Source organism: Peromyscus leucopus, chromosome 13 (assembly GCF_004664715.2).
Source record: "Peromyscus leucopus breed LL Stock chromosome 13, UCI_PerLeu_2.1, whole genome shotgun sequence".
NCBI classification, from domain to species: Eukaryota; Metazoa; Chordata; class Mammalia; order Rodentia; family Cricetidae; genus Peromyscus; species Peromyscus leucopus.
This window is the reverse complement of record NC_051074.1, coordinates 52,010,444-52,035,086: the sequence shown is the minus strand read 5'-3', so window position 1 is coordinate 52,035,086 and position 24,643 is coordinate 52,010,444. Positions and strand designations below refer to the sequence as shown.

Genomic DNA, 24,643 nt, shown 5'->3' with positions numbered 1-24,643 from the left:
TATACCCGAATTTTGGAGGATTTGAACCCAGGTCCTCACGCTTCTGAAGCAAGCACTAATACCCACCTAGCCATCTCCCCAGCCCAATTTAATTTTCTTATTTCTTATTGTTGTAGGAAAGAAATGTTGCAGTTGGGTGGAGGTGGCGCACACCTTTAATCCCAGCACTCGGGAGGCAGAGGCAGGTGGATTTCTGAGAGTTCAAGGCCAGTGTGGTCTATAGAGTGAGTTCTAGGACAGGCTCCAAAGCTACACAGAAAAACCCTGTCTCAAAAAAAAAAAAAAAACAAAAAAGAAAGAAAGAAATGTTGCTAGATGTACAATTTTTAGAATTTGGATCAGAACAGTTGGCCTTCAGGAGAGTAGCTTTCTAGCCAGGTGGTGGTGACACATGCCTTTAATCCCAGCAGGCAGATCTCTGTGAGTTCTACAAAGTGAATTCCAGGACAGCCAGGGCAAAACAGAGAAACCCTGTCTCGAAAAACAAAAAACAAAACGAAAAAAGAAAGGGGCTTTCTTATAAAAGGCCAGTCTCAAAATGTTCTGTTCTTCATATTTTTTTTTAAATGAGAATTTGAAAAAAAAAAAAAAGCTAAGTCTTAAAATTTCCTGTAATTTCCTTTCTTTTCCTACTTGATTAAAGATGTTTTCTTTGCTGTGAAATGTGGAAGTCTTAGCTTGTAATTAACTTCCCTGCCACAATGGGAAGTCTGTTATAGATGAAAGTGAAGTGGTTTTTCTTCATGTTTCAATACAGTTTTAATTACTGTGAGCTCTGTGTGTGTGTGTGTGTGTGTGTGTGTGTGTGTGTGTGTGAGAGAGAGAGAGAGCAGAGACAGAGAGACAGAGAGAGACAGAAGACAGAGACAGAGTATATGTACATGCATGTTATCATGGGCAAGCTATCATAAGGTCTATGACACATAGTGGCAAAAGAAATATATAACTCTGACCTCTGTGGGCATCAGGCATGTACATAGTGCACAGATATACTAACAGGCAAAACACCCCTATACATAAAATAAAGTTATTTTTGAAGTATATGTAACTAACAAAGAGATCTAATAGATGAAAATTAATCTTTCTATCCTGTTACATCTATACATAAAACCTCTAACTTACACAGAATGGAATTTAAATCATTCAGGGACCCGCTGACCTGGCTGCTGCCTGTATTCCCCCACCCTTATCTTCTAGCTGCTTCTACAGGTAGACTGGTCAAGGAATTCCTGGTCTCCCAAAATTGAGGACATTTTCTTGGGACCCAAGCTTTTATCCAAAGTATTATCTGCAGCATTTTTTTTTTTTTTTCCTGGCCCAAATTCCCTCCATTCTGGGTCCTATGCAGGCACACTCCAGTAGGACCCTTCCTGAATTATGGTGGCTACTTGCTGCGACTCTTTCCATTAGACCAACCTTCCTGCTTTAAGAATCCAGTATCTGGGCCTGTGCGATGGCTCAGCAGGTGAAGGAGCCTGCCGCCAAGCCTGATGGCCTGCGTTCAGTACCAGGGATATTTCTATCATGGCAGCAGGAAGATCTGCTGGGCAGTGCTGGGCTGGAGGCTTGGTGGGTCTTAGAAGCAGGCCTCGAATTCCTTTCTTTCCTTCCTTCTCTTTCTCTCTCTCTTTGAGACATGGTCTCTCTATTATGTAGCCCTGGCTGGCCTGGAACTCACAGAGATCTATCTACCTGCCTCTGCCTCCTGAGTGCTGGGATTATCCACTTTTTTAGTGGCTACTCTCACCATGGCTAGCGAGGCCTAAAATAAAGTGGAAGTATTGATTACATCTGGGGCTGAAAAAGGTCATTTGTTTTGGTAAAAGCCTGCAAGCAGGTGACCTAGTTAAGAGTACTTTTGGTAACACCACACACATTCCAATCGGTAGCATCACGATCAGCATGTTTTCAGGAGCTCGCCAGACCACGGTACAGGGCCTACTAAAAAGGAAGGGACAGTACTTTCAGTGAGAAGACTGTCCTAACAGCAAATAAAGAGCTGAATGGACTGGGGTGGAAATCAACAGCTGTTCTTAGATCAGAAACCTCCCCACAGGAAGGAGACCTGAGCAGGAAGATGTGAGCTGTAATTAACACGCTACCTGCGGGAAGCTCACAGCTGACTGGTCAGTTAAAACCTTCAGGGGAATGGCGGGTATTCAGGTTCTCTTCTCATACCTGCGAGATTGCCCTCCAGGAGTTTGATCAGAGTTTAGATCTTCTAGCAGAGAGTGGGAAGGACAGGAGCCGCTGTGAAATAAGCCGAGAATTCTGGTTGTTGATGTTTTTTAATGAAGCCTGCTATCAAGAGAAACTGTGTGCTAAAACCTGAACTGTTTAGGGTCTCCTGAGGGCCCAGTTGACCTGAGGGAACAAAAGTACCCAACTCCCACCAGCTGCCTAGGCTTCTATAAGAGAGAAGAAAAAGCTCAACTCCAGTCTACCCTGGTCTTCCAGGGAATTCGCCGATCAGAGGCACGGGCTCACTTCAAGACTGAACTATTGTAACATGCCCCCACACCTCAGTCGGCCCTAGACCTGAGCCACCTGACTCCATGATGAAAGTAACTGAGGCCATAAAACTCAGTAGGTAGACAGTACCCACCAGCCAAAACAAAGATAAAGAACTAATCCATCGGAATCCAGAGTTCCGGGAATTTGTCTCTCAATGTGCTAACTTTATTTCTTTGCTTCTGTAGTTCCACTTCTGGCTAATTGTGCTTGTTAACTGAAGTGTGTCAACCCGGGCCATGGTTTTTGTACTTAAAAGCTCATTCTGAGAAAGACTCAGGACTGCACTGAAATCCGGGACCCCCAGTGTGCTTGCAGGCTGACTAATAGAGGCTGTCTATTGGATCACACCCATGTCTGAATAGCCTTCCATAGTGGAGACTCCACAACACAGTAACATGTTTCAGCTCCCCTTGTCCCATCCCGGTCTCGCCACGTTGCTGAAGTCACAACCCGGGTGGGAAGATGGCTTGACCACCACTGCCAGCTGTGGAAGCTGAATCCCAGAGTTCAGTTCTCAGAACCCACGTTAATAAAGTGTCGTGGATCTGTAATAACAGTCCTCCTGAGGCAAGATGGTGGGGGCAGAGAGAGGGAAAAACGCAAACCTGTCAGGCCAGCTAGCCTTGGAAATACTGCCAAGCAACCAAAACAAGGGAGCCCCTCCTTCAATGAGGTGGAAATCGAGGCAGACTCCCCAAAGATGTCCCCTGATCTCTCTCTCCTCTCTCATGAAAAAAATGAATTATTTTTTAAAAAGACATACATATCAAAATTTCTCTTGCCAAGTAAGTCATGTCTAACTATCAAGAAAAAATAAGAACTGGAGACTTAGCTCAGTTGGCAACATGCTTGCCTGGTATGTGTAAGATCCTGGCTTCAGTCCCTAGAACTGTAAACAATGGGCATGGTGGCCGAAGCCTGTAATTCCGGCAAGTGGATGTTCAGGCAGGAAGATCAGAAATTCAAGGTCCTCCTTGGCATATAGTGAGTTCGAGGCCAGCCTGTGATACTTGTGATATTTAGAAGTAAATGAGAATTTCTTTCTTTCTAATAAGAAAGAAAGAAAAAAACTTAAAAGGTATTGAAAAGGCAAAAATATATGGATAGGCCAGAACTTGATTCATATTAGAGAGGCCAAAGTTATCACACTGGGAATTTAGAATAACTGATTTGTTTGGGAGATAATGTTTAGCATGCAAGAAAAAATGTCATTTTCAAGAATAAATGAGGGCTAGAGAGGTGTCTCGGTGGTCAAGAGCATTTGTTGCTTTTGCAGAGACAAGGGTTTGATTCCCAGCACTCCCGTGGTGGTTCACCATGATCTGTAACTCTAGTTCCCAGGAATTTCATGTCCTTTTCTGGTTCCCAAGGGCACCAAGCACTCACACAGTGCACAGACATACACACACACAGGCAAAACACTCACACATAAAATAAAATGAATAAATCTAATTTAAAAATAATAAAGATAAAAAAGAATGAGCACTGACAAAGCAATCACAAGGCAGAAGAGTCAACCTGGAGTAGACCCACCTGACCTGCCACACCCACCCTGTCCATCACAGACAGCCTTCCTCACAGCTGTTCATCACTGTATCTCTGATATGTTGCCTGGGGACAAGAGATGCGAAGGGGAGGGGAAATTCAGCTTGACTTCTGTCTGGTTCTTTGAGGTCTGTCAATGTCTGATGAAAATAAAACACTGAATAAAAAAAAAAAAAAAAAAAGAATGGCACAGATCAAAGGCATCCTAGTGGAAATGAATGATCTTTCATAGGCTGAATGAAGACAAGCATTTATCAGTACACTGGACATGGCTGAGGAAACATTTCTGAGCTTGAGGGAATGTCTATGGGAACCTCAAAACTGAAAAACAAAGAGAAGGCTGAGCAAACGTATCAGAACATCCAAAAACAATGGCCTTATTACAAAACCACTATACACATGCATCGAAAATCCCAGGAAAGGAAAGGAATAGAAGCAGTGTTTGAGGTGATAATGGCTAAGAATCGCCCTTAAATTGATGGCAGGCACCAATTTACCCTCCAGGTAGCTGAGAGAACAGGGACCGGATTTAGAAAAGGGACACTCGAAGAGCAAACACGTGACTATTTTCCACTTCCGTCTAATAGAAACTGCTCTACCTAGTAGAATCCAGTATCTTTTCCAGTTGGCAAGCTGCCCATAGTGGATGTGGTTGTATATAGGCTGTTATACAAGACGACACTACATATTAAGTTAATCCAATTAATTTTACTTGGTCTAAGTCATGAACCAGCCACCCAGAGAATAGAATTGGACACTTGGCGCAGTTTCCTTTTTCTTGTGCTGAGAATCAAACCCAAGGCTTCGTGCATGTCAGGCAAGTACTGTTCCATTAAGCCGCGTCCTCAGTCCTTCTTATATAATCCTTTCTATGGGGAGACAGTGCCACGTACAAAAGATAGGAATAGTCCAATTGCCTTGGTAGCTGTATTTTTCCTTATGTGTTGAGTTTATAAATTAATTCTGAGGTTATATTTGGTAAAGTGAGACTTGGTGAGGTGAAGTGAACTTCCCAGTCTTGCCATCAACTGAGAAGCTTTTTGAGCATGGGAGTAACAATGGACTCACGCAAGATCCTTTATGGTAATGTGGAAGCCTTCTGTCAGGGAAAACTGGGTCCCGAATATGTGTTAGGTATAAACGTCCAGGCTGTTTTAGGAGCTGCTAGGTCACAGGCTTATTAGGAAAATGTGTTCTCAGGTAGTAACTGTGTTTACCTTGAGGACCATCAGGAGAAGGGACCTGTAGCTTCACAGTTGGGATAGGCACAGGCAGTACTGAGGGGTTTCTCAGGACATCAAAGCTTATGCCGACTTCTGGGAAATAGCAGAAGCCTTAGCAGAGGGACGCTGTTGTCTTCATCCTGACACCTGATGCTATCTAGAGGCAGAGGAACGTATGGAATTTAAGGAGTAGCCAGGGTTCCGTCTAACAACAGACTCCTCAAAGACAGTATGAAAAACTTGTCTTCCCTTCCTTAGTACAGAGCTTGAGACTCCCAAGACAAAATAAAGGTGGTATTTGCTTCGTCGGACAAATGTATTGATCCTTTGTGACTTTATCTAGAATAAAACAGTTCCTGAAGTTCTGGATATAGACACCAAAGCAAAATACTTCCTTCCTTCAGTATCAGTAGGGACTGCCACATGGCATCCTAGGGGATGTATCAATGTCTTTTTAGCTGTAACTTCTATGGGAAGTCAATGATGACATATAGCAATTGGTTTGGATTCATGTCACACCCACACACTATTCAATATCTGTGTTACTAGTCACAAGGGAAAGAAAATGAGCATAGGTAGACAATACATGCAACGCCATCAATGTCCCTTCAAAACCCAAACAAAATGCATCTTTTATGGAACTATGCGGGGCTTGAAGTGCGGGCTCTGACGCAGCAGCACTGGTCTCTGCTGGAGCTTGCATGGGTGTCGTGCTGCTATATCCAGCCCTACTGGGTCAAACAAAACAAAACAAAACAAAAAAACCCCCCAACGTTTAAAAATGATTTTATAGGTGGGCCTGGTGGTACACTTGGGAGACAGAGGCAGGGGGATCTCAGCACTCAGGAGGCAGAAGCAGGCCGATCTTGTTCTACAGGGTGAGTTCCCGGACAGCCAGGGATACACAGAGAAACCCTGTCTTAAAAAAAAAAAAAAAAAGGAAATCCTCCTGTCTCCACCTCCAGTCTCTTCACAGGGGCACTAGGACACACAGGCATGCACTTCCACATCTGGGTTTCTGTAGTTTCTAAGGGTTCAGAATCAGGTCCCCATACTTGAGCTGCAAGCACTGAGCTGCGCCCCTGCCCCCCCCCCAGGCCACTTCTGCTATTTTGTATTGCATATTTGTGGGGATCAATATTCTCAGCATGGATGATTATAAAATTAAAGAGTTGATTTAAATCAACTTTTAAAAACAAATGTTGAAGATGCTGTATGTCTGGCAGCAATAAATCTTCAGCTAATATTTAATCTTACATAAGATATACAAAATTCCTGTTGTCTTTAACAAATGGCAAAATTACATGTATACCAAAGAGTGGTTTTGAAATAAATTTCATTATTATTTATCATCAGTAAATGTTTAACTTGTATATCTATTTTATGCAATTATATACTCAGGGTCATGTAAAAAAGTTCTCAGGCAAAAAACGGGTCTGGAGTGGAAAGATTTTTAAGAAGACCTTCACTAGACAACAAAGGAAAAAGCATAATTTAAAAAGTAGCTTTGTATGAAAAGCTGAAGATGGGGGCTGGAGAGATAGATGGCTGCCTTCCAGAAGATCCTGGGTCAGTTCCAAGTACCCATATGGTGGCTAGTACCTGTCTGTGACTCCAGTCCCTCTGTAGGCCTGTATGAACATATGTGGTACACAGACATACATGTCGCATACAACAAAATCTTAAAAAAAATAATAAAGCTGAGCTGGGTGTGGTGTTGCTTGTTTTTAATCCCAGCGCTCTGGAGGCTGAGGCATGCAGATCTCTGAGTTCAAGACCCGCCTCCTCTCCATAGCACGCTGCTCCTGGCTAGCCAAGGCTATCAAGTGAAACCCTGTCTCAAAGCAAGCAAACAAATCCTGAAGGTATCATTTGCAGACAACTATTCTTAACTCATGATTGAGTGAAAGTAGCTAAGGGCAAGAGTGAATGAACAGATATGGCAGTATTAACAAAGCTCTCAATGAAAACTGAATTTTAGGGAAGACTCACATATTAACAGGGGAGAAGAGGAACAGACGGGCACTTTCAAACCTTATAAAGCCACATTTGTACTTCCTGTTGTAGAAAAGAATCTGCACAGTGAGAGCTGGCTCAGCCCTGCTAATGATTTGTTTGTTCTGTGTTAACCCTTAGCCCAGGTGATCCTAGGGAAGAAAACAAGGCTGTGCGGCCTTGGGACGGTGCCCACAGAGAGAGATGTTAATGAGGGAAGTACAAGAGAAGCACCAGAGAAGCGAAAACACTGTGAATCTCAGAGACCAGGCTGACCAGAGCGGGAAGACTAAACTTTGAAATGGGGGTCTGCCTCTGTTTCCATCTCATGGAAGCCAACTGACTGGAAATCAGAAGGCGAAGAAGTAGGATGTTAATCCGTTGCCTCCCCAGATCACAAGGTTTCTAAATAAAGTGAAGCTTAACGATTCAGTTCTGGTCTTCTACTCATCGGTGTTTTGTTGTGACGGGTAACTGGAACTCTGGTGACGTTTTGATGACAGTATCACAAAATTTACTTTCACCTTTTGATAGCTAAGCTGCAGCATGGTCCACAAAGCTGAAACATTTACTCTGTGGTTCTTGACCAAAAAAAAAAAAGTCTAGGGGGTGGGGATTTAGCTCAGTGGTAGAGCGCTTGCCTAGCAAGCACAAGGCCCTGGGTTAGGTCCTCAGCTCCGGAAAAAGAAAAGAAAAGAAAAAAAAAAAGTCTGTAGATTTGTCATAGATGAAAATAGAAGAGGGGCTGGAAGATGACTCAGTGGTTAGGAGCACTTGCTGCTCATCCAGAGAATGTCCCCAGCACACATATCAGAAGGCTACAGTCCCCACCCGCTAGCCCCAGCTCCCGGGGATCGTACACTGGTCTTCTGGCCTCTGAGAATACCCAAACACATGCGGCACAGGGACACACTACACACAAAAAAGGGGGGCATTCGTTGATATTTAAAATAAAGGTCACGAGGGTGCCATGATGGCATTAGTAGCTTTACATTTATTTAGTGTGTGTGCGCGCGCGCGTGCGTGTGCATGTGCGTGTGTGTGTGTGTGTGTGTGTGTGTGTGTGTGTGTCGGAGGTTAATTTTCATGAGCAGGTTCTCGTATTTCACTTCCTTGAGCCGGGGTCTCTTGTTTGTGGACAGGTTACTACAAGCTGGCTGGCCCTCCTGTCTCCATCTCCCATCTCCTGCCCTTTCCTTCCCTCTCCTCATTTTTTTCTTTAGTGACAAGGTCTCATGTGGCACAGGTTGTCCCCAGACTTGCTCTGTAGCCAAAGCCTCCAGCTCCTAAGTGCTGGGATCCCAGACCTGTTCCTTCATGGCTGTCTTTGCTCATTTCGGAAGCTAAGTGATTACTTAGGGAAGTTCACTTTACTAGTGTACTTCACTGTGTGTGCTTGTTAGGAACGAAACACAGGGCATCTCAGGCGCTAAGCTGAGCTCTAACATTGAGTTTTGTATATGCTTGGAAGCTCTCACAATAGTGTTTTCAAGTTTTTAGATGTAAAAGATGGTTAACAACAACACCAACAAAAAACTTATGAGAGTTGCGTGGGGCTACTATGATGCAGCCTTGCCTTTTTGCTTCTTTTTTTTTTGAAAGACGGAAGTCATTCCAAGATCTCGGTAAGAGCAATCCCCTTGGAATAGTCACCGAGTCAGTACAAAGGCACCAAAAACAAGTATAGGAAAAGATTTTTTTTTCCCTTGGAGGAGGTGTGTCCCAGGATCAATCGCATTTCCACAAAGGAACCGAATTCAAATCCTCTCTAGACGTCCCCATAGGGTCGCCGGCCCTGGACAGACTCGCAGAGGCGAGGGCTGGCGAGGAAGTCCCGTCCGCCCCACCGAGCAGGGGCGGGGCGCGACGTCAGCACGTCCGTCCCCACGTCCAGCGGGGAGACAACTGACCCGAGTGCCCAGGCTGGCGCCGGCCGCTCTCCGAGCCCCGGGAGCCGAGCGCAAACTGCGGCTGCGCAGGCATGCCGGGGGCGGGGCTTGGGGGCCGAGCGGCCCTTGAGGAGCGGCCGGACTGATTAGCCGAGGGGCTGCCCCGCCCATGACCACGCCCACCGCGCGTCGTCACCGCCCCGCCCCCGCCGCCCGCCCGCTCGGCTTCGGGGTTGACACGGGGCTTCGCCGCGGGCAGGGCGGAGGGCAGCGCGTGAGCCCGCGGCGGGGTGGCGGCGGCGGCGGCGGCGGCCGGTCTGTGAGCGCGGTGAGGGGACGCGGAGGTCGGGCGGAGGCCGCTGCGGGCCGCCGGGCGGCGGGAGGAGGCCCGGGCCGCCTCGGGAGGCACCCGAGGCACCGGGCTTGCAGCCTGAGGGCGGCGGCCGGCGGGCGAGGGGGGCGCGGCCGGCCGGCCCGGGCGGGTCCGGCTGCGGCCGGTTGGCGTGGGTCCCCAGTCGGGGTCCCAGAGCGCTGGGGGCGGCGCTTCGGAAGTTGATTGGGCACGCCTGACGTTTGTCTTCCACGTTCTTAACGGGGACGCGGGGAGGAAATGGAAAGGTTCCCCGGAACGCTGTGGGGCGGGGTGGGGTTGAGGGGGCTCGCCCCGGAGGTGGTCCTTGCCTCGGTGTGCGAGCTCCTTTCTTCTGGGCTGGAGGAGAGGTAGAGGCCAGGTGGACGGGGTGACTTTCACTGAGCCGGTGGTTAAAACAAACAAACTAGGAATTCCTAGGCCCCCCCCCCCCACGCCCTGCCCTGCCTGCAACGCAGCAAACATTCCCAGCAACTTTTAAGTAGCAGGCGAGAAATCTCGGAGATTTGATATGTTTGAGCTGTGTGTGTTCTTGGTCTTGTAAGGGTAAGGGAAAACACTTGAGTAGGCAACCAGCCTGGAAGATTTTTAGTACTTTATGTTAGTCTCGGTGTAGGAAAACAGGTTTCTGTGCGATCTAATCAGATTGGAAATTTATCTATTTGACTAGGTAAGCAAGGCAGGCAGATATCTGGATTTAAAAAAAAAAAAAAAAAAAAAACTTTGGGTATTTTTGTATTTCACAGACCTGTTTACGAGCCCAGCTAACCACTGATGAAGATGTGTTGGAGTAGCTGCAGAAATTGATCTTTACTGATCCGAGACGGTCTTATTCCACTTGCTTGTTTGTTTGTTTGTGTATCCCGCTGCTTTGAGTTTTACTGTAACAGCTGAGAAACTTGGGAAATAAAATAACATGCTGTGGTCTTGAACCCTTCTTTTTGAGGAAATACTAAAGTGCCAGAGTGAAAAGACACAATGGCAGCCAGAGAGAGGCTCTTTGAACTTTGGATGCTTTATTGTACGAAGGTAATTGCTTTTATTTCTGTACTTAAAAATACGTGATTATAAAATTGTATATCCAGCATTATGACCTTAATGGGTAGTGTTTTTGTTCATATTAATAATCCTGAATTGGCAGGTGTGGTGGAACTCGCCTTTAGTCCCAGCACTTGAGAGGCAGAGGCAGGTGGAGTTCTGTGAGTTCCCCATCCTAGTCGAGTTAAGAGAGTTCCAGGACAGCCAGGGTTGCATAGAGAGCCCTTGTCTCAAAACAACAAAACAAAACAACCCCCCCCATCCTGAATTTTAAAAACATGTAAGAGATCTTACATTTCCCATATTTTTTCAGATTTGAGTACATTGACTATATTGGCCTACTATTAAAAACTTACAGATGTGTTTTTTGATATTATCTTCAATGATCTCAAAATTATATAGGTGAGATTGTGCCTATAAAAGGAAAATAAAAGTCCTTTTGTGTGCAGGATGTTTGGGGCACACGGGTGCCATGGTACTTACGTAGAGGACAACTTTGTGGATTTGGTTCTCCCTCTCTGCCCTTCCATAGCTCCCTAGGATTGAATTTAGGTGTGCAGGATTGTGTGGCTGGTGCTTTACTCTTTTTTTTTTTTTTGGTTTTGACCTTTGAGAGAGACGTAGGTTTGTTTTGTTTTTGGCCCTCATTCTGTGAATTATTCCAAAAAGTCTTTTCAGCCTCCTCTTTAAAGTGTTTGTTATGGATCATTTTAAGCATGTACAAAGAAGATAAGATATAGTAAATCTTTGTCACTCATTTCAGCAATGATTAGTTTATACCATGGTTCTGTTCTGTTCTCTCTCTACTGAATTATTTAAAAACAAATTTCGCACAGTTTAGGATGTTGCCTGTAGATATTTAAAAGTGCATCTGTAAAATAAGTCTTAAAAACTATCACAATACAATAATTATTTAAACTACAAAAGATAAACTTATGTCCAAACTTCTCTGCTAATCTCATAAGACTCTTATTTTCTCACTGCATAATTCAGTATTTAAACAAAGTATGTGCACTGTATTTTATTGAAAGGATGTGTGAAATCTATACCATACTTCTTTGATATTCATTTGTGGTAGAGAAAGCACCCACCTCCATCTCCGAGACAGGATTTCTCTGTGTAGCTTTGGAGCCTTTCCTTTAACTTACTCTGTAGCCCAGGCTGGCCTTGAACTCACAGAGATTCGCTGCCTCTGCCTCCCAAGTGCTGGGATTAAGTGTGCGCCACCACTGCCTGGCAAGTTTTTTTTTTTAATTAATTAAAAAAATATTTATTTATTATATATTGTGTTCTGCCTGCATGTATGCCTACATGCCAGAAGAGGACGCCAGATCCCATTACAGATGGTTGTGAGCCACCATGTGGGTGCTGGGAATTGAACTCAGGACATCTGGAAGAGCAGCCAGTGCTCTTAACCTCTGAGCCATCTCTCCAGTCCCCCAAGTTTATTTTTAATGATTAAAATTTAAACATTGCTTGCCATTTTGCTGTCCCACTTGATTTTCTGAATACACAGAATATTGTGTACATCCCTGGTTAAAGAAGAGATCTTTGCAGATCTGGTTCAGGGCAGTGAAGTTAAGACATCTTTCATATTTGCCACAGTGCTGAACTGACTTTGGCACCTGTGTTCCAGTATGTCAGTAGTAAGTCACTCTGGTAATGCTTTGGACGTTGCCACTGATCAGTTTGAAAGTTTAGTAGAAGTACCCTTGGTTTATACTGCTTTGTAGAAGGAATGCTATAGACTGTGTCTGCTTACTCATCTGAGTTCAAGACTAACTGTTAGGGATTAAAATCCAAGTAGAAGCTTCTGTTTTAGCAGGTGGATCCTCACATGTTAAATTGAACATTTGATAAAACATTTGATAATTTTTTTCTTTTTAATAGGTTTTTCTTAAATTATCAAGTATTTATGGAGTGTGCTCTAATGTTTTAATACATGTGCACATGGAATAATCAAGCCAGGCTGATTAACATATATATCCCCTCACGTAATTACTTTGTATGACATACAGTTTTTTTTGTTACCAAATGCTTCAGTCCTAATTTTCCTTATATTGTCTTTCCAGGAGTAGGGTTTAATTGCATTGTTAGAAATATGACTATCCATAATAGATTTGTTGACTTTATATAGAAGTCATTACATAAGAAGGTAGTGTTCCTATATTCTGAAGGTTGTTATGTCAGTGGATATGACCACTAATTCAAATTACATGTAGTCTGAACTTTCTTGCTTTCAAATAGTCGTGCTCACCCAAGGTCAAGGATTTGATTGACAGTGTATTCATATAGCTCGTAAAAGTTAAACATTAAATTTGAACAGCTCTAATCTAGTAAGTGATTTTAGTTCATTGGTTAGCAACGACCACTCTGGATGTATTGAGAGCAGAACGACAGCTGTTGGGTGTCTTCGGACATCATTTCTCTGCTTGATCTTAGGAACAAAAGTAGAGGCAGGTTTTATATAACTGTGTACCAGCTTGGGTAGTCATTAAGCATCTTTTGGGAATTCATATATTTGTGCATTCTCTATTTCAACTGCCACCCTAGGAAAGGATGTATTTTTAGTGTTGGTGATTGAGTCTAGGGCTTTGCAGCTAGTAGGCAGGTGTATCATCCGTCTTCTTTTACTTTTTATTTTCTGAGGTAGTGCTTTTCCAAGTTACCCAGTGGGGTCTTGAACTCACTCTGTAGCCCAGGCAGGCCTTGAGCTTGACCTCTTCCTGCTTGAACCTTCTAAATCGCTGGATTACAGACATGCATCATCAGGCTTGACCACCAGACATTATGCATGCAGTAGTTAGTTAGTTGCTAGGATATATAGAGGAGAAATTGAGCATCTCGGATTCCTCAGTAAGATTTAAGTTTTGCAGCGTGGTGGGCACGCTTTATCAGCATCGGAGGCAGAGCAGGTGATCTCTGTGAGTTCGAGGCAGTCTGGCTACAGTGAGTCAGAAAGGCGCAAAGCTACACAGAGAAACCCTGTCTCGAAAAACCAAAAAAAAAAAAAGATTTAAGTTTTTTGGGGCAGGAGATATAGCTCAGTGGTTAAGAGTGGCCACTTTTTAGGGGACTTGGGTTGGATTTCCAGCGTTACATGACAGCTCACAACTGTCTGTAACTCCGGTCCCCAGAGATTCAGTGACCTCTTCTGGCCTTCCTGGGGATCAGGCGTACAAGTGGTGGACAGACACATATAGAGGCAAAACATACATAAAGTAACACTGATACATAAAGAACAAGTGTAAGTTCATTTTTGTTCTTGCTGGTAAAATTATCACAAAGTGATAGAAGGATGTAATAGGTAGAAAGTCGGGGTTCATTAGTTATTTTGTTTTTTAGACAGGGTTTCATTTATTCCAGAATGTCCTAGAACTCTTTTCTTTTTTAAATTATGTTTATTTTACTTTATGTGTGAATGTTTTGGCTATATGCATGTATGTGTACGATGTGTGAGCTTGATGCTGTGGAGGTCAAAAGAGGGCATTGAAGTCCCTGGAACTGGATTTGTGATTGTGACCTGTCATTTAGGTGCTGGGAACTAACCCTGGTCTTCTGCAGTAGCAACAAGTGCTCCAGCCCAGCCAGAACTCTGGATATTCCTGTTTTAGCCTCCCAAGTGCTGGTGCTGTAGGGATGTTTGATCTCACTCTGTTATTGTTGAGATTACATTGAAAAATTAAGTGGAGCTAGTAGAAATAGACCCAAAATTTAGTTCTAATTCTGCTTTTCATCTTAAGGACCTTAAAATCAGGTTATCTAGTTTCTTTATATTTCTATTTTCTCATCTGTCAGTTGGGAAAAAATAACTTTTATTTTTCTCTTTGGTGGAAATGAAGCTGAGCTAATAAAATTAAATTTTAATCTTAAAGTTTTCAGTTTGCCATTTAAGAATAGTGCATAGTTATCTTGAATAATGGTGTGGGTTTTTATTTTCCCCACTCTCACACAAGTTTGTTTTGGACCTTGGTGATGCTTCATTTCCTGCAGTTGCCCTTTGTCCTTCTAAATCTGGAATATGACTGAAATAGATAGTTTTGCAGTGAGCTCAGAGTAGAGTTCCTTTTCAGAATAAAAGTTTTGCTTTATAGTGAAAGTGGGATTTAATGATGTTTTATTTAGATAAAAAGGTATGCACCTCCTTTTATACAGATTTTGAAAAATCATACTGGTGGCTTCTAATTACATGCTTGTTTAAGGACATTAGATATGAAAGTAAAAAAAAAAAAAATGAGTATACCAGAAGACCTGAAGGTTGTCTATAGGAAATGAATATTACCTCTGTGGTTTGGTTGGTGTTCATCATGTACTACTCTTAAAAAAAAAAAGTTAAGATGGCATGAAAAATTTTTATTGTTGGGCTGGATGTGGTGGCACATACCTTTAATTATTTAAAACAGTTAGATCTCTGAGTTCAAGGCCAGCTTGGTCTACATGGAGAGTTTCAAACTACCCTGGCTGTGTAGTGAGACCCTGTCTCAAAAATCACATTCTTTTTTTTATTCTTTTGATTATCTAAATTTCGCTGGGAGTTGGTAGCATAGGTAGCAGCACTTAATCTATGCTTTGGAAACTGATACTTTGGCCAAGTTAGCTAGTATAAGATTCTAGGTTTCCAGGTAAGCATTCTGAGTTTTCAGTCCTTGAGGGACATTCAAGTATTTCATAGGTAGATAGGAAGTTCAAAAGGGAGGCTTGTGTTAGAAATAAGTATTTGAGAGTTATATTGGAAATGATACGTACATAAGGAGAAGAGGGTAAAGTCAGGAAGTTTTGGACCTAAAGAACTTTTATTAGGAAGAGAGAGAAGTCCAATATTTCCTGTCTTACACATATAATAATGCATGTTAAGGAGTTTGAATGGGAGAACTAGGAGTGTTGGTTCCTCAGAAAGTAGAATGGTTTAAGAAGTAGTCTAGAAGAATGCAATATAGCATTCAAGAGAAGCATTTGGAAGGCTGGGTGTGGTGGTACACACATGTACTTCTAGTACTCAGGAGGTTGATAGGAGAATTCCGAGTTCCAGAACAAAATGAAAAACTAGGGCTGAGGAGGTAGGTGTCTCAGTGTCTGAAGTTCTTGTTGTGCAAGTGTAAGAGCTAGAGTTCTGGTAGTAGTGCACATCTGTAATCCCAGTCAGCCTACAGTGAGATAGGAGGTGGCAACAGGAGACTCCGGGAAGCTCATGGGCCTGGTGTGCTCAGGGGTGGACAAGAGACCCTGATTAGAAGGTAGGGACTAACATCCAATGTTATCTTCTGACTATTATATGGATGCTTGATGTACACACACACACTCACACACTCAAAAAATTACTCCCCCCAACATTGTGGAGGTTATTGGTAGTTTCAGTAAAAGCAATCTATAAAGAGTGAAAATTAAGGATGTTAAAAATAAAAGCTATTTATTTATTTATTTATTTATTTATTTATTTATTTATTTATTTTAGAGATTGAATCCAGGCCTTCATGCATGCTAGCCAGTTGCAGTACTATTGAGCTCATTTTTTTTTTTTATTATCAAATTCAGACTTAAATTTGTTACCATGCTGCTTTTATCAGTTAAAAAGGCTTCCTGTTGATTTTTTTTTTTTCAAACTGGTCAAGAATATTGGTCTATAGATCACACTTTGGCATCTAGAACATTGGAACAGTCTCAGATTTCCAAAATCTATCTGTAATTCTAGAGTTGTATGATGTAAGGAACTTACTAGTCCGTGAATTGTAAACTTTCCTATAACACTGTAAAACAATACTGTTTACAAGATAGGAGGCACCCCTAAGATGATTTAAGTAGCTTACAAGTTACTATGAATAGCACAAACTTTAAAGATTCCTACCTGTAAGTTAGGCATCCCAGAAACCAACCACTGATAGATAGCTCCCTTAAGCTGCAATTTTAGAAACAAAGCTTTGATCAGTTGTTCTATCTGCATGTTGTAACCTGAAATTTCTCGGTCCAGCCCAGCTCTGAGGTCCTGCAGCCATTTCTAAAATAATCACTCGGAGGCCTATATTCATTACAAACTGTGTGGCCGATGGCTTCAGCTTCTTGCTAGTCAGCTCTTTCATCTTCAATTAACCCATTCCTATTCATCTGTATGTTGCTACGTGGCACTGTTACCAGTTGGCATCTTGTTGCTCCTTTGGCAGCTGCTGGCGTCTTTCCCAACTCCGCCCTTCTTCATCTCGTCTTCAGTTTGAAGGTACCATGTCACCTTATCCTGCCCTGCCATAGGCCAGTACAGCTTTATTTATATATTTATTTTATATGAATATGAATGGGAGCCACACATATTCACGTCGAACAGAAAGACATCCCCCAGCAGAAGGTTGATTTGCCCTTGCTACAGCTTCCTTTCCTTTGAAATTACAGGACAAGTTTCCTATAAGGGAGCTGGGAATGGTGGCACACACCCTTAGTCCAAGCGCTGGGGAGGCAAAGGCAGGTAGTCTCCAAGTTCAAGGCAAGCCTGGTCTGCATAGAAAGTCATAGGTCAGTCAGAGCTACATATACATAGTAAGATCCTGTTTAAAAAAGTAAAAAATCCTCAACCCCCCCCAAACCAAAACTACAACAAAAAAGTTGAGATCAGGAATCCATCTATCACAGTCCACTTTCTTTTTTCTCTTTTTAAAATAAATATCTATCTATCTATCTATCTATCTATCTATCTATCTATCTATCTATCTATTTATTTATTTTCGGAGCTGAGGACTGAACCCAGGACTAGGCAAGCACTCTACCACTGAGCTAAATCCCCAACCCTCACAGTCCGCTTTCTTTTTTTTTTTTTTTTTTTTTTTTGGTTTTTCGAGACAGGTTTCTCTGTGTAGCTTTGCGCCTTTCCTGGAACTCACTTGGTAGCCAGCTGGCCTCGAACTCACAGAGATCCGCCTGCCTCTGCCTCCCGAGTGCTGGAATTAAAGGCGTGCGCCACCACCGCCCGGCTACAGTCCGCTTTCTTGATCACAGTCATTTGTATCCCTCTTATATGTAGCATGTATTTTGTATTCATCTCAGTCTTGAACCAGGATCTTGTGATGACATTGACATACATCATCAAGTCCACTTGTGACTTTTCTTTTTTTTTTTTTTTTTTTTTTTTTTTTAGACAGGTTCTCTGCGTATTTTGCGCCTTTCTGGAGCTCATTGTAGCCAGGCTGCCTCGAACTCACAAGATCCGCCTGGCTCTGCCTCCCGAGTGCTGGGATTAAAGGCGAGCGCCACCACCGCCCGGCCACTTGTGACTTCTCTTGATAATAGAGACTGAACTCAGAAGACACCATCAATGTATGTCCCCCACAAAGCTGACGTAGAGTGTTAAAACTGAAATGGGAGTACCACAATAAAGATTTCAGGAAAGGGAAGAATGGCAGCCCTGAAAACTAAGTAGTTCCAGAGAATTAAATTGCTATGGTTTTGCCCCAGAGGTCACTCCTCCATTTCTTCTGGCTCTGTGCTCTTGGAAATTCTTATTTTTGTATAATTCCCCCCTTTAATCTGAAGAGGGTGTAAGAGTCTGTGCTCTTGGTTGTGACTGGGCAGCTCACTCAGCTTTCTAGATTTGAAAGTCACTCAAAAAGATGAATGCTCTGCTAAGTCTGTCTCTTGCTCTCCTTTGTCTAGTTGTGTTGTCTGATGCCGCCAGTGTATGCTCCGCTGGAATTAAGGCAACTGCTTGTCCCTTATTTTAGTAGTAAAGATTGGCTTTTCTGCACTGCCTTAGACTGGAGCTAAGACATGTATGTGTGGGTTTGCATGTGGCTGCTTTGACTGAGGTCAGTATCATCTGTGATGATAGTTTTTATTTCCCTGGTCCCTGGTGCTGTTCACATATGGCATGTTCATCACTGTTAGAACATGTGCGATTGTTGAGAGTAGTTTTTTTTTTTTTTGAGCCGAGGATGAACCCAGGGCCTTGCGCTTGCTAGGCAAACGCTCTACCACTGAACTAAATCCCCAACCCCAGCCTAGTGCCATCTTTTTATTTTATTGGCATGTTTGAATTTATTTATTGATTGATTGATTTATTGATTGATTGATTGATTGATTGATTGAGATGGGGACTCACTTTGTAGCTCTGGCTTGCCTGGAACTCAGTATTAGACCAAACTGGCCTCAAACTTAACACAGTCTTCTAGTCTTTGCCTCCTGAATGCTGGGATTTAATCTGGGCGATATTGAATTGGACCTAGCACTCTTGGAATGCTCACTACATTTTTGTGTTGTGCTAGTAAATGTACAAATAGGGAGATAAGATTGTACAGCTGGGCGGTGGCGCCGCATGCCTTTCATTCCAGCATTCGGGAGGCAGAGCCAGTGGACCTCTGTGAGTTCAAGGCCAGCCTGGGCTACAGAGCGAGTTCCAGGACAGGCACCAAAGCTACACAGAGAAACCCTGTCTCAAAAAACCAAAAAACAAAACAAAAACAAGCAAACAAACAAACAAACAAAAAAACCCAAGATCATACTGTGGTGTTTCAGTATACTGAACTTAATCATGAGAGTGACTAAGATCTAGTCCTCTGCTCTGTTAGAAAGCCTGTAAGGAAAACTCCAGGTGATTGTATGTTTATTGTTCTATACTGAGGGGAAATGATACAGTCACTGCTGTTTCTGATGTGGAGCTCTTTCTTTTTATGATCATTTGATAGGAAATGTAGTTCATCTATAAATTCTTCCAGGTGGATGAGATTGTTTGGTGTGTTAACTTTTTTGTAGCCTTGACTTGACAGATCCTGACTGAACCATCCTTGCCTTTTTTAGCCTACTGAATCTCCAGCCCTGCTCGCATACGTGGTTCACAACCAGCGTGTGTAGTAGGATGGGCACCTGTTGGGTTCATGTATCCTTGGAGCGCCAACAGTTTCTAGCTTATGACTTTGGACAAGTTGTATATCCTTTTGTAATCTCTAAAATTAGGAAAACTAAACCTTTCTGGATAGTTGTAAGGTATAAATAAGACAATAGGTTAAAATGCCTGCTGGTCCAGGTAAATAGAGGATACTTTAAAAATTATGCTTTGCTTCTTAAATGAAACAGTACCTTTCCTTCTTTGTAACTGTTCAGTTTCCTAGGAGAATTCTTTGCTTGCCAAACATTTAGTAGCACTGACCTTTAGAGTCTGAACGAGGCCTTAGAATATAGATCAGTACTAGAGTGTTGGTGTAGAATTTGAACTAGATACTAGAGAATTGCTAAATAAAATATGAAGAGAAATGCATTAATTTTTTATAGTGTGTGTGACTGTTTTGTTCTGACTTTTACCAAGAAGTAATCATTTGCTTTTTATAAAGAAACTAATAAGGAGAACCCTGGGTACTTGTATTTTTGTAGTTTTAGCCCTAAGGGATAAGTGAATGAATATATAGACGAAAGACAGTCTAATTTGGAACATAAAAAGCAGGTAATAAGTCTTAGAAAATTTCTCATAGGTGCTATCCTTTGTCTAAAATATTTCTATCTTGTGATTTCTCTTGTGACATTATAGATGTAATATATAAGCTGATTTTTGAACCAGTATAGTAAGAGAAAAAGAAATTCTGAAAGGTCAGCAATTGCTGTGTGTTCTGGAAACATTCTTTGAGATTCTGCATTATAGTGTAATACTTTTATTTTAGGGAAACCTAACTTTCCTAGTGATCCCTTTGTCTTAGATGTTTAATGATTAAGTATCTGTACTCCTAAGTTACATGTTGAAATTTGATTGCTGTAAAGAAGTGTTAAGAAACAAAAGCGGGTAAAGTGCTGAGGTCACAGCTGTGACCCTGTGAATGGCTGTTTGTTAGTTAGTAACTAACTTGAGGGAGTTACTTAGGTGTCAAAGCATTGCTTTTCTGACAAATAATATTGTGATCATCTTCTCATTTCAGAAAGATCCAGATTACCTGAGACTATGGTTGGACAATTTTGTTTTAAGTTATGAACAGTTTTTAGATGTTGACTTTGAAAAGCTGCCTACCAGGTACATAGAAACACTCTTTTATTACCATTGGGTGAGATTGTTTTGGCAAAAGGGTTTTATGACATAAGATCAGCAGCTATGCTAACAGTCTTGATGCTACTGCATGTCCCTGTTCTCCTGACGGATGTTGCTCAGTGATCCCAGCAGCCTTGCTGGCTCTCAGAAACCTCTTTGCTGTGGTGAGTGACAACCTCTCAATGGTCTGGCTCCAGCTCTTCAGTTCAGCACCAGATCTCCCAGGTAGAGGATAGCGTCCTCCATAAGACTGCTTTCACTTCAGGCTCAAGTTGCAAATCTTGACATTTAGCCACACTTGAAATTTTTTATCACATTGAATTGATTAACTAAGTATCTGTCTTAAGTTTCAACACTGTTTCCTTGCCCATATCTTACAGGGTTGATGATGTGCCTCCAGGAATATCTCTGCTTCCTGATAATATTCTGCAGGTTCTGAGGATCCAGCTGCTACATTGTGTTCAGAAAACAGCAGATGGGTTAGAGGAACAACAACAAGCCTTGTCAATTTTGCTCGTCAAATTCTTCATTATTCTTTGCAGGTATCTGGTATAAAAGAGTAAAAATTGTAGCATAATTATTACCAAGTTACCAAAAAAACCTATAATAATACTTGTTAGTGGTATTTGTTTGTATGAATCTTTAATGAATGTGTGTCTCTTTTGTAATATGATTTGTTAGCACACTGGAAAACTTCTTAATTACTATACTTACTTATAGAGACACTCAGCCAAGAGTTTTCAGTGTGTGCTGTCAGGATGGCTCAGGGGGTAAAGGCACCTCCTGCCAAGCCTTGACTGCCTGAATTCAGGCTTCTGGACCGACACGGTGGAAGGGAAGACCTGGATGGCCTACACCTTGGTCCTTTGACCACCTGCACCGTGGCACACAGGACTGGTGCCATGTACATGCAAACGCACACACAAAAACTTGAGAAGTGCAATAAAGTTGTTTAAAAAATAAATTTAAGTGTAACTTTAAAGACAGTGGCAAAAGTTTTCATTTTAGAGATAATTTAATTAATATTTCTATATGGTTCTCATCTGTAAATGTATACATTTGTGTGTGTGCAAGCCAGAAGATGTGTGCTAGATATTAACCTTTGTTTAAGATAGAGTCTCACTATGTAGTCTGCCTGGCCTGAAATTCACTTGGTAGACTAAGCTAGTCTTAAACTTAACAGAAATCTACCTGCTGCTGCCTTCAGAGTGTGGGACTAGGGGCTGGAGAGATGGTCCAGCAGTTAAGAGCACTGGCTGCTCTTCCAGAGGACCCGGGTCCAATTCCCAGCACCCACATGGCAGCTCACAACTGTAATTCTAGTTCCAGGGGATTTGACACCTTCACACCAATGCATATAAAATAAAGTTTAAAGAAAATATTTAAAACAAAAAAAAGAGTGTAGGAGTAAAGGGGGTTGTTGATGGGGATGCGCCACCTCGCCTCACTTAGAGGCCTTGCTGAGTAGATGGCACTGTCTGACACACAGGAAAGTGTGGGTGTGAGCTTCTCGGGGAAGAGTTACAGAAATTGAGACATACCTAAGACAATATTACTGAACATTATTTCACACAAAGGTACCACAGTTTGTTTACTTATTACCTATATTGAAGGACATCTTAGTTGCTTCCAGTTTGGAACTGCTACTTATAAAACTGTTATATAAGTTTTATATGGGTACCTTTCAACCCATGTAGACAAATACCTAGGAACAGTAATGCTGTATCACATGGTTGTCACATTCTCACAGTCAGTGAGTGAGGTTTCCTGTCATTTCCTCATTTTTTCCAGTTTTTATTTTGTGTGCATTGGTGTTCTTGCCTGCATGCATGTCTGTTTGAGGGTGTCATATCTCTTGGAACTGGAGTTACAGACAGTCGTGAGCTGCCATGTGGGTGCTGGAAATTGAACCTAGGTCCTCTGGAAGAGCAGCCAGTGCTCTTAACCGCTGAGCCATCTCTCCAGTCCCATTTTCCATTTGATGATGCCATCTTTTAGATTTTAGCTATTACAATAGGTGTGTAGTATTTCATTGTTCCTTAGTGATATAAAGTACTTAATGTTTTTTTGAGACTGTTCATAACATGATGAAGTACCTACATAAGTCCAATTTTAAAATTAGATTGTGTTCTTATTTTTACAGATCTGTGAATATTTTGATATACAGTTTTTTCCCCCAGATGATTGGTGCATGTTTTTTTTTCATTGTCTGCAAGTTGTTTTTATATTCCCTTAATACTGAGGCACAGAACTTTTTATTTTAATGAGTGTCTTTTTCTCTCCCGCAATGGATTATGCTGTTAGTTTTCATCTATAAAGTCATCAGTCAATCTAAGAGCCCTTAGATTTTTTCCTGTTTCTCTAACATGTTGCTGTATTTTGGGGCTGGAGAGATGGCTGCTCTTCAAGAGGACCCAGGTTAGATTCCCAGCACCCACAGCTCCACTCCAGTTGCAGGGGTTGTGATGCCTTCTGGCCTCTGAGAGACTAGACACTCATGTGGTAGCCAGACACCCATGCCATTAAAACACCCATACACACAAAAGGAAAACAAAACACAATAGCACTGTAACTCATTTCACTTGTCTCTAACCTATAATTACTCTATATGTTTAGTGTTGTATTGAATAAACTATTGTGTTAGATCTGTTAAGAATAAGAAAAAAGAGTTGTTACACAGAGAAACCCTGTCTCAAACAAACAGAAATTTCAGTTCATTTGGATTTTTTTTCTAATTGTGAACCTGACAGTGATGACTTTTAGACTTTCAATTTTGGATCAGAAACTGAAAGTCCTTTATTTAGATCCATTTTTGTTTTGTTTTGTTTGGGGGAGTAGGAGGTGGAGGGGAGGAAGAAACAGAATGAAAAGAGAGTAGTTCTGAGAGTGAGGAGATGCATGGGAATGGGGTTAGATAGAAGCACAGGTGGCCCCCAGACTGGTCATTTTCATGTTTTCTGGTTTTATCAATGGATGAGTTCATTTCATTAATATGTAAGTGTTTTGAAGCTTTCTATAAGCTGTCCCCTACTGCTTGGTCTGTGCCTCAGAGGCATAGTTTTAAAGGCTACTGGAGTTACAGATATCCCTACTAAACATGTAGAAGTGATCTTGCTATTTGTAGGACTGTAATGGTAACAAATATCAGTGCAATCAAAATTTAGCTATAGGTCCTTTTCCCTTGGCTCTTTCTCTTTTCCCAGTACTAATTCAGACACAACTTTTAAATGTAATCTTAAGATGGGCGGCGGTGGTGGTGGGGGTGGTGGTGGTGGTGGCGGTGGTGGTGCACACCTTTAATCCCAGCATGTGGGAGGCAGAGGCAGGGGATCTCTGAGTTCAAGTCCAGTTTGGTCAGCTTTTCCAGAAGAGCCAAGTCTTTTACACAGAGAAACCCTGAAAAACAAAACAAAACAAAAAAAGAAAAATAAAAAAGAAAAAAAGAAAATTATAAATTTTATTATGTTGCTGCTGAGAGATAATTCACATGTCATGTAATTCACTGACTTAGTAATGTAATTTATTTTTTAAAATAAAACAAAATTGTGCTTTTGCTACAGTCAGTTTTAGAACTTCATCAGTTCATAAGGACATTCAGTTTTGTTTTGATTACAGTGTATTTGGTGTGTGTGTGTGTGTGTCTGTGTCCATTTGGATGAATCCCAGGGATTTAAATCAGATTGTCAGGCTTGGTGGCAGATGCCTTTACCCTTGTGTCGTCTTGCGAGCCCCAAGGATGCTGAGTTTTTAATCTCTTGAGATACTGCCAGACTGTTTTCCAGAGTAGCTATTATAATTTAAATTGTTACCTGCTTGAAGGTTTCAGTTTTTGTACATCCTTCCCAAAATCTATTTTCTGCTTCTGTCTTACCAGTGAATTTGAAAGTAGTTTTCATGACTGATGATGTTGAACATTTTTGATGTGCTTAGGATTTATATGTAGTACATTGTGAGCTACACACAGACTTTAAAATTTAAAAAATGTGTATGTACATGTGTCAGGTGCTTGCCGAGGCTAAAGGACGTCAGATCTCCTGGGGCTGGAGTTACAGGTGGCTGAGAGCCAGCTGATGTGGGTGCTGGG

The 24,643-nt window shown here is 42.0% G+C and overlaps 1 protein-coding gene across 1 annotated transcript in view; it reads left to right on the top strand.

The window, feature by feature from the left end:
* Positions 1-9,454: 9,454 nt before the first annotated feature.
* Positions 9,455-24,643, top strand: part of Nbeal1 (neurobeachin like 1) — a 140,380-nt gene continuing 125,191 nt past the window's right edge. Inside the window, 4 exon segments of the mRNA XM_037210375.1 lie at positions 9,455-9,485; positions 10,283-10,565; positions 20,453-20,544; positions 20,940-21,101. Of these exon segments, the coding sequence (XP_037066270.1) occupies positions 10,515-10,565; positions 20,453-20,544; positions 20,940-21,101 (305 nt within the window). The 5' untranslated portion in view covers positions 9,455-9,485; positions 10,283-10,514.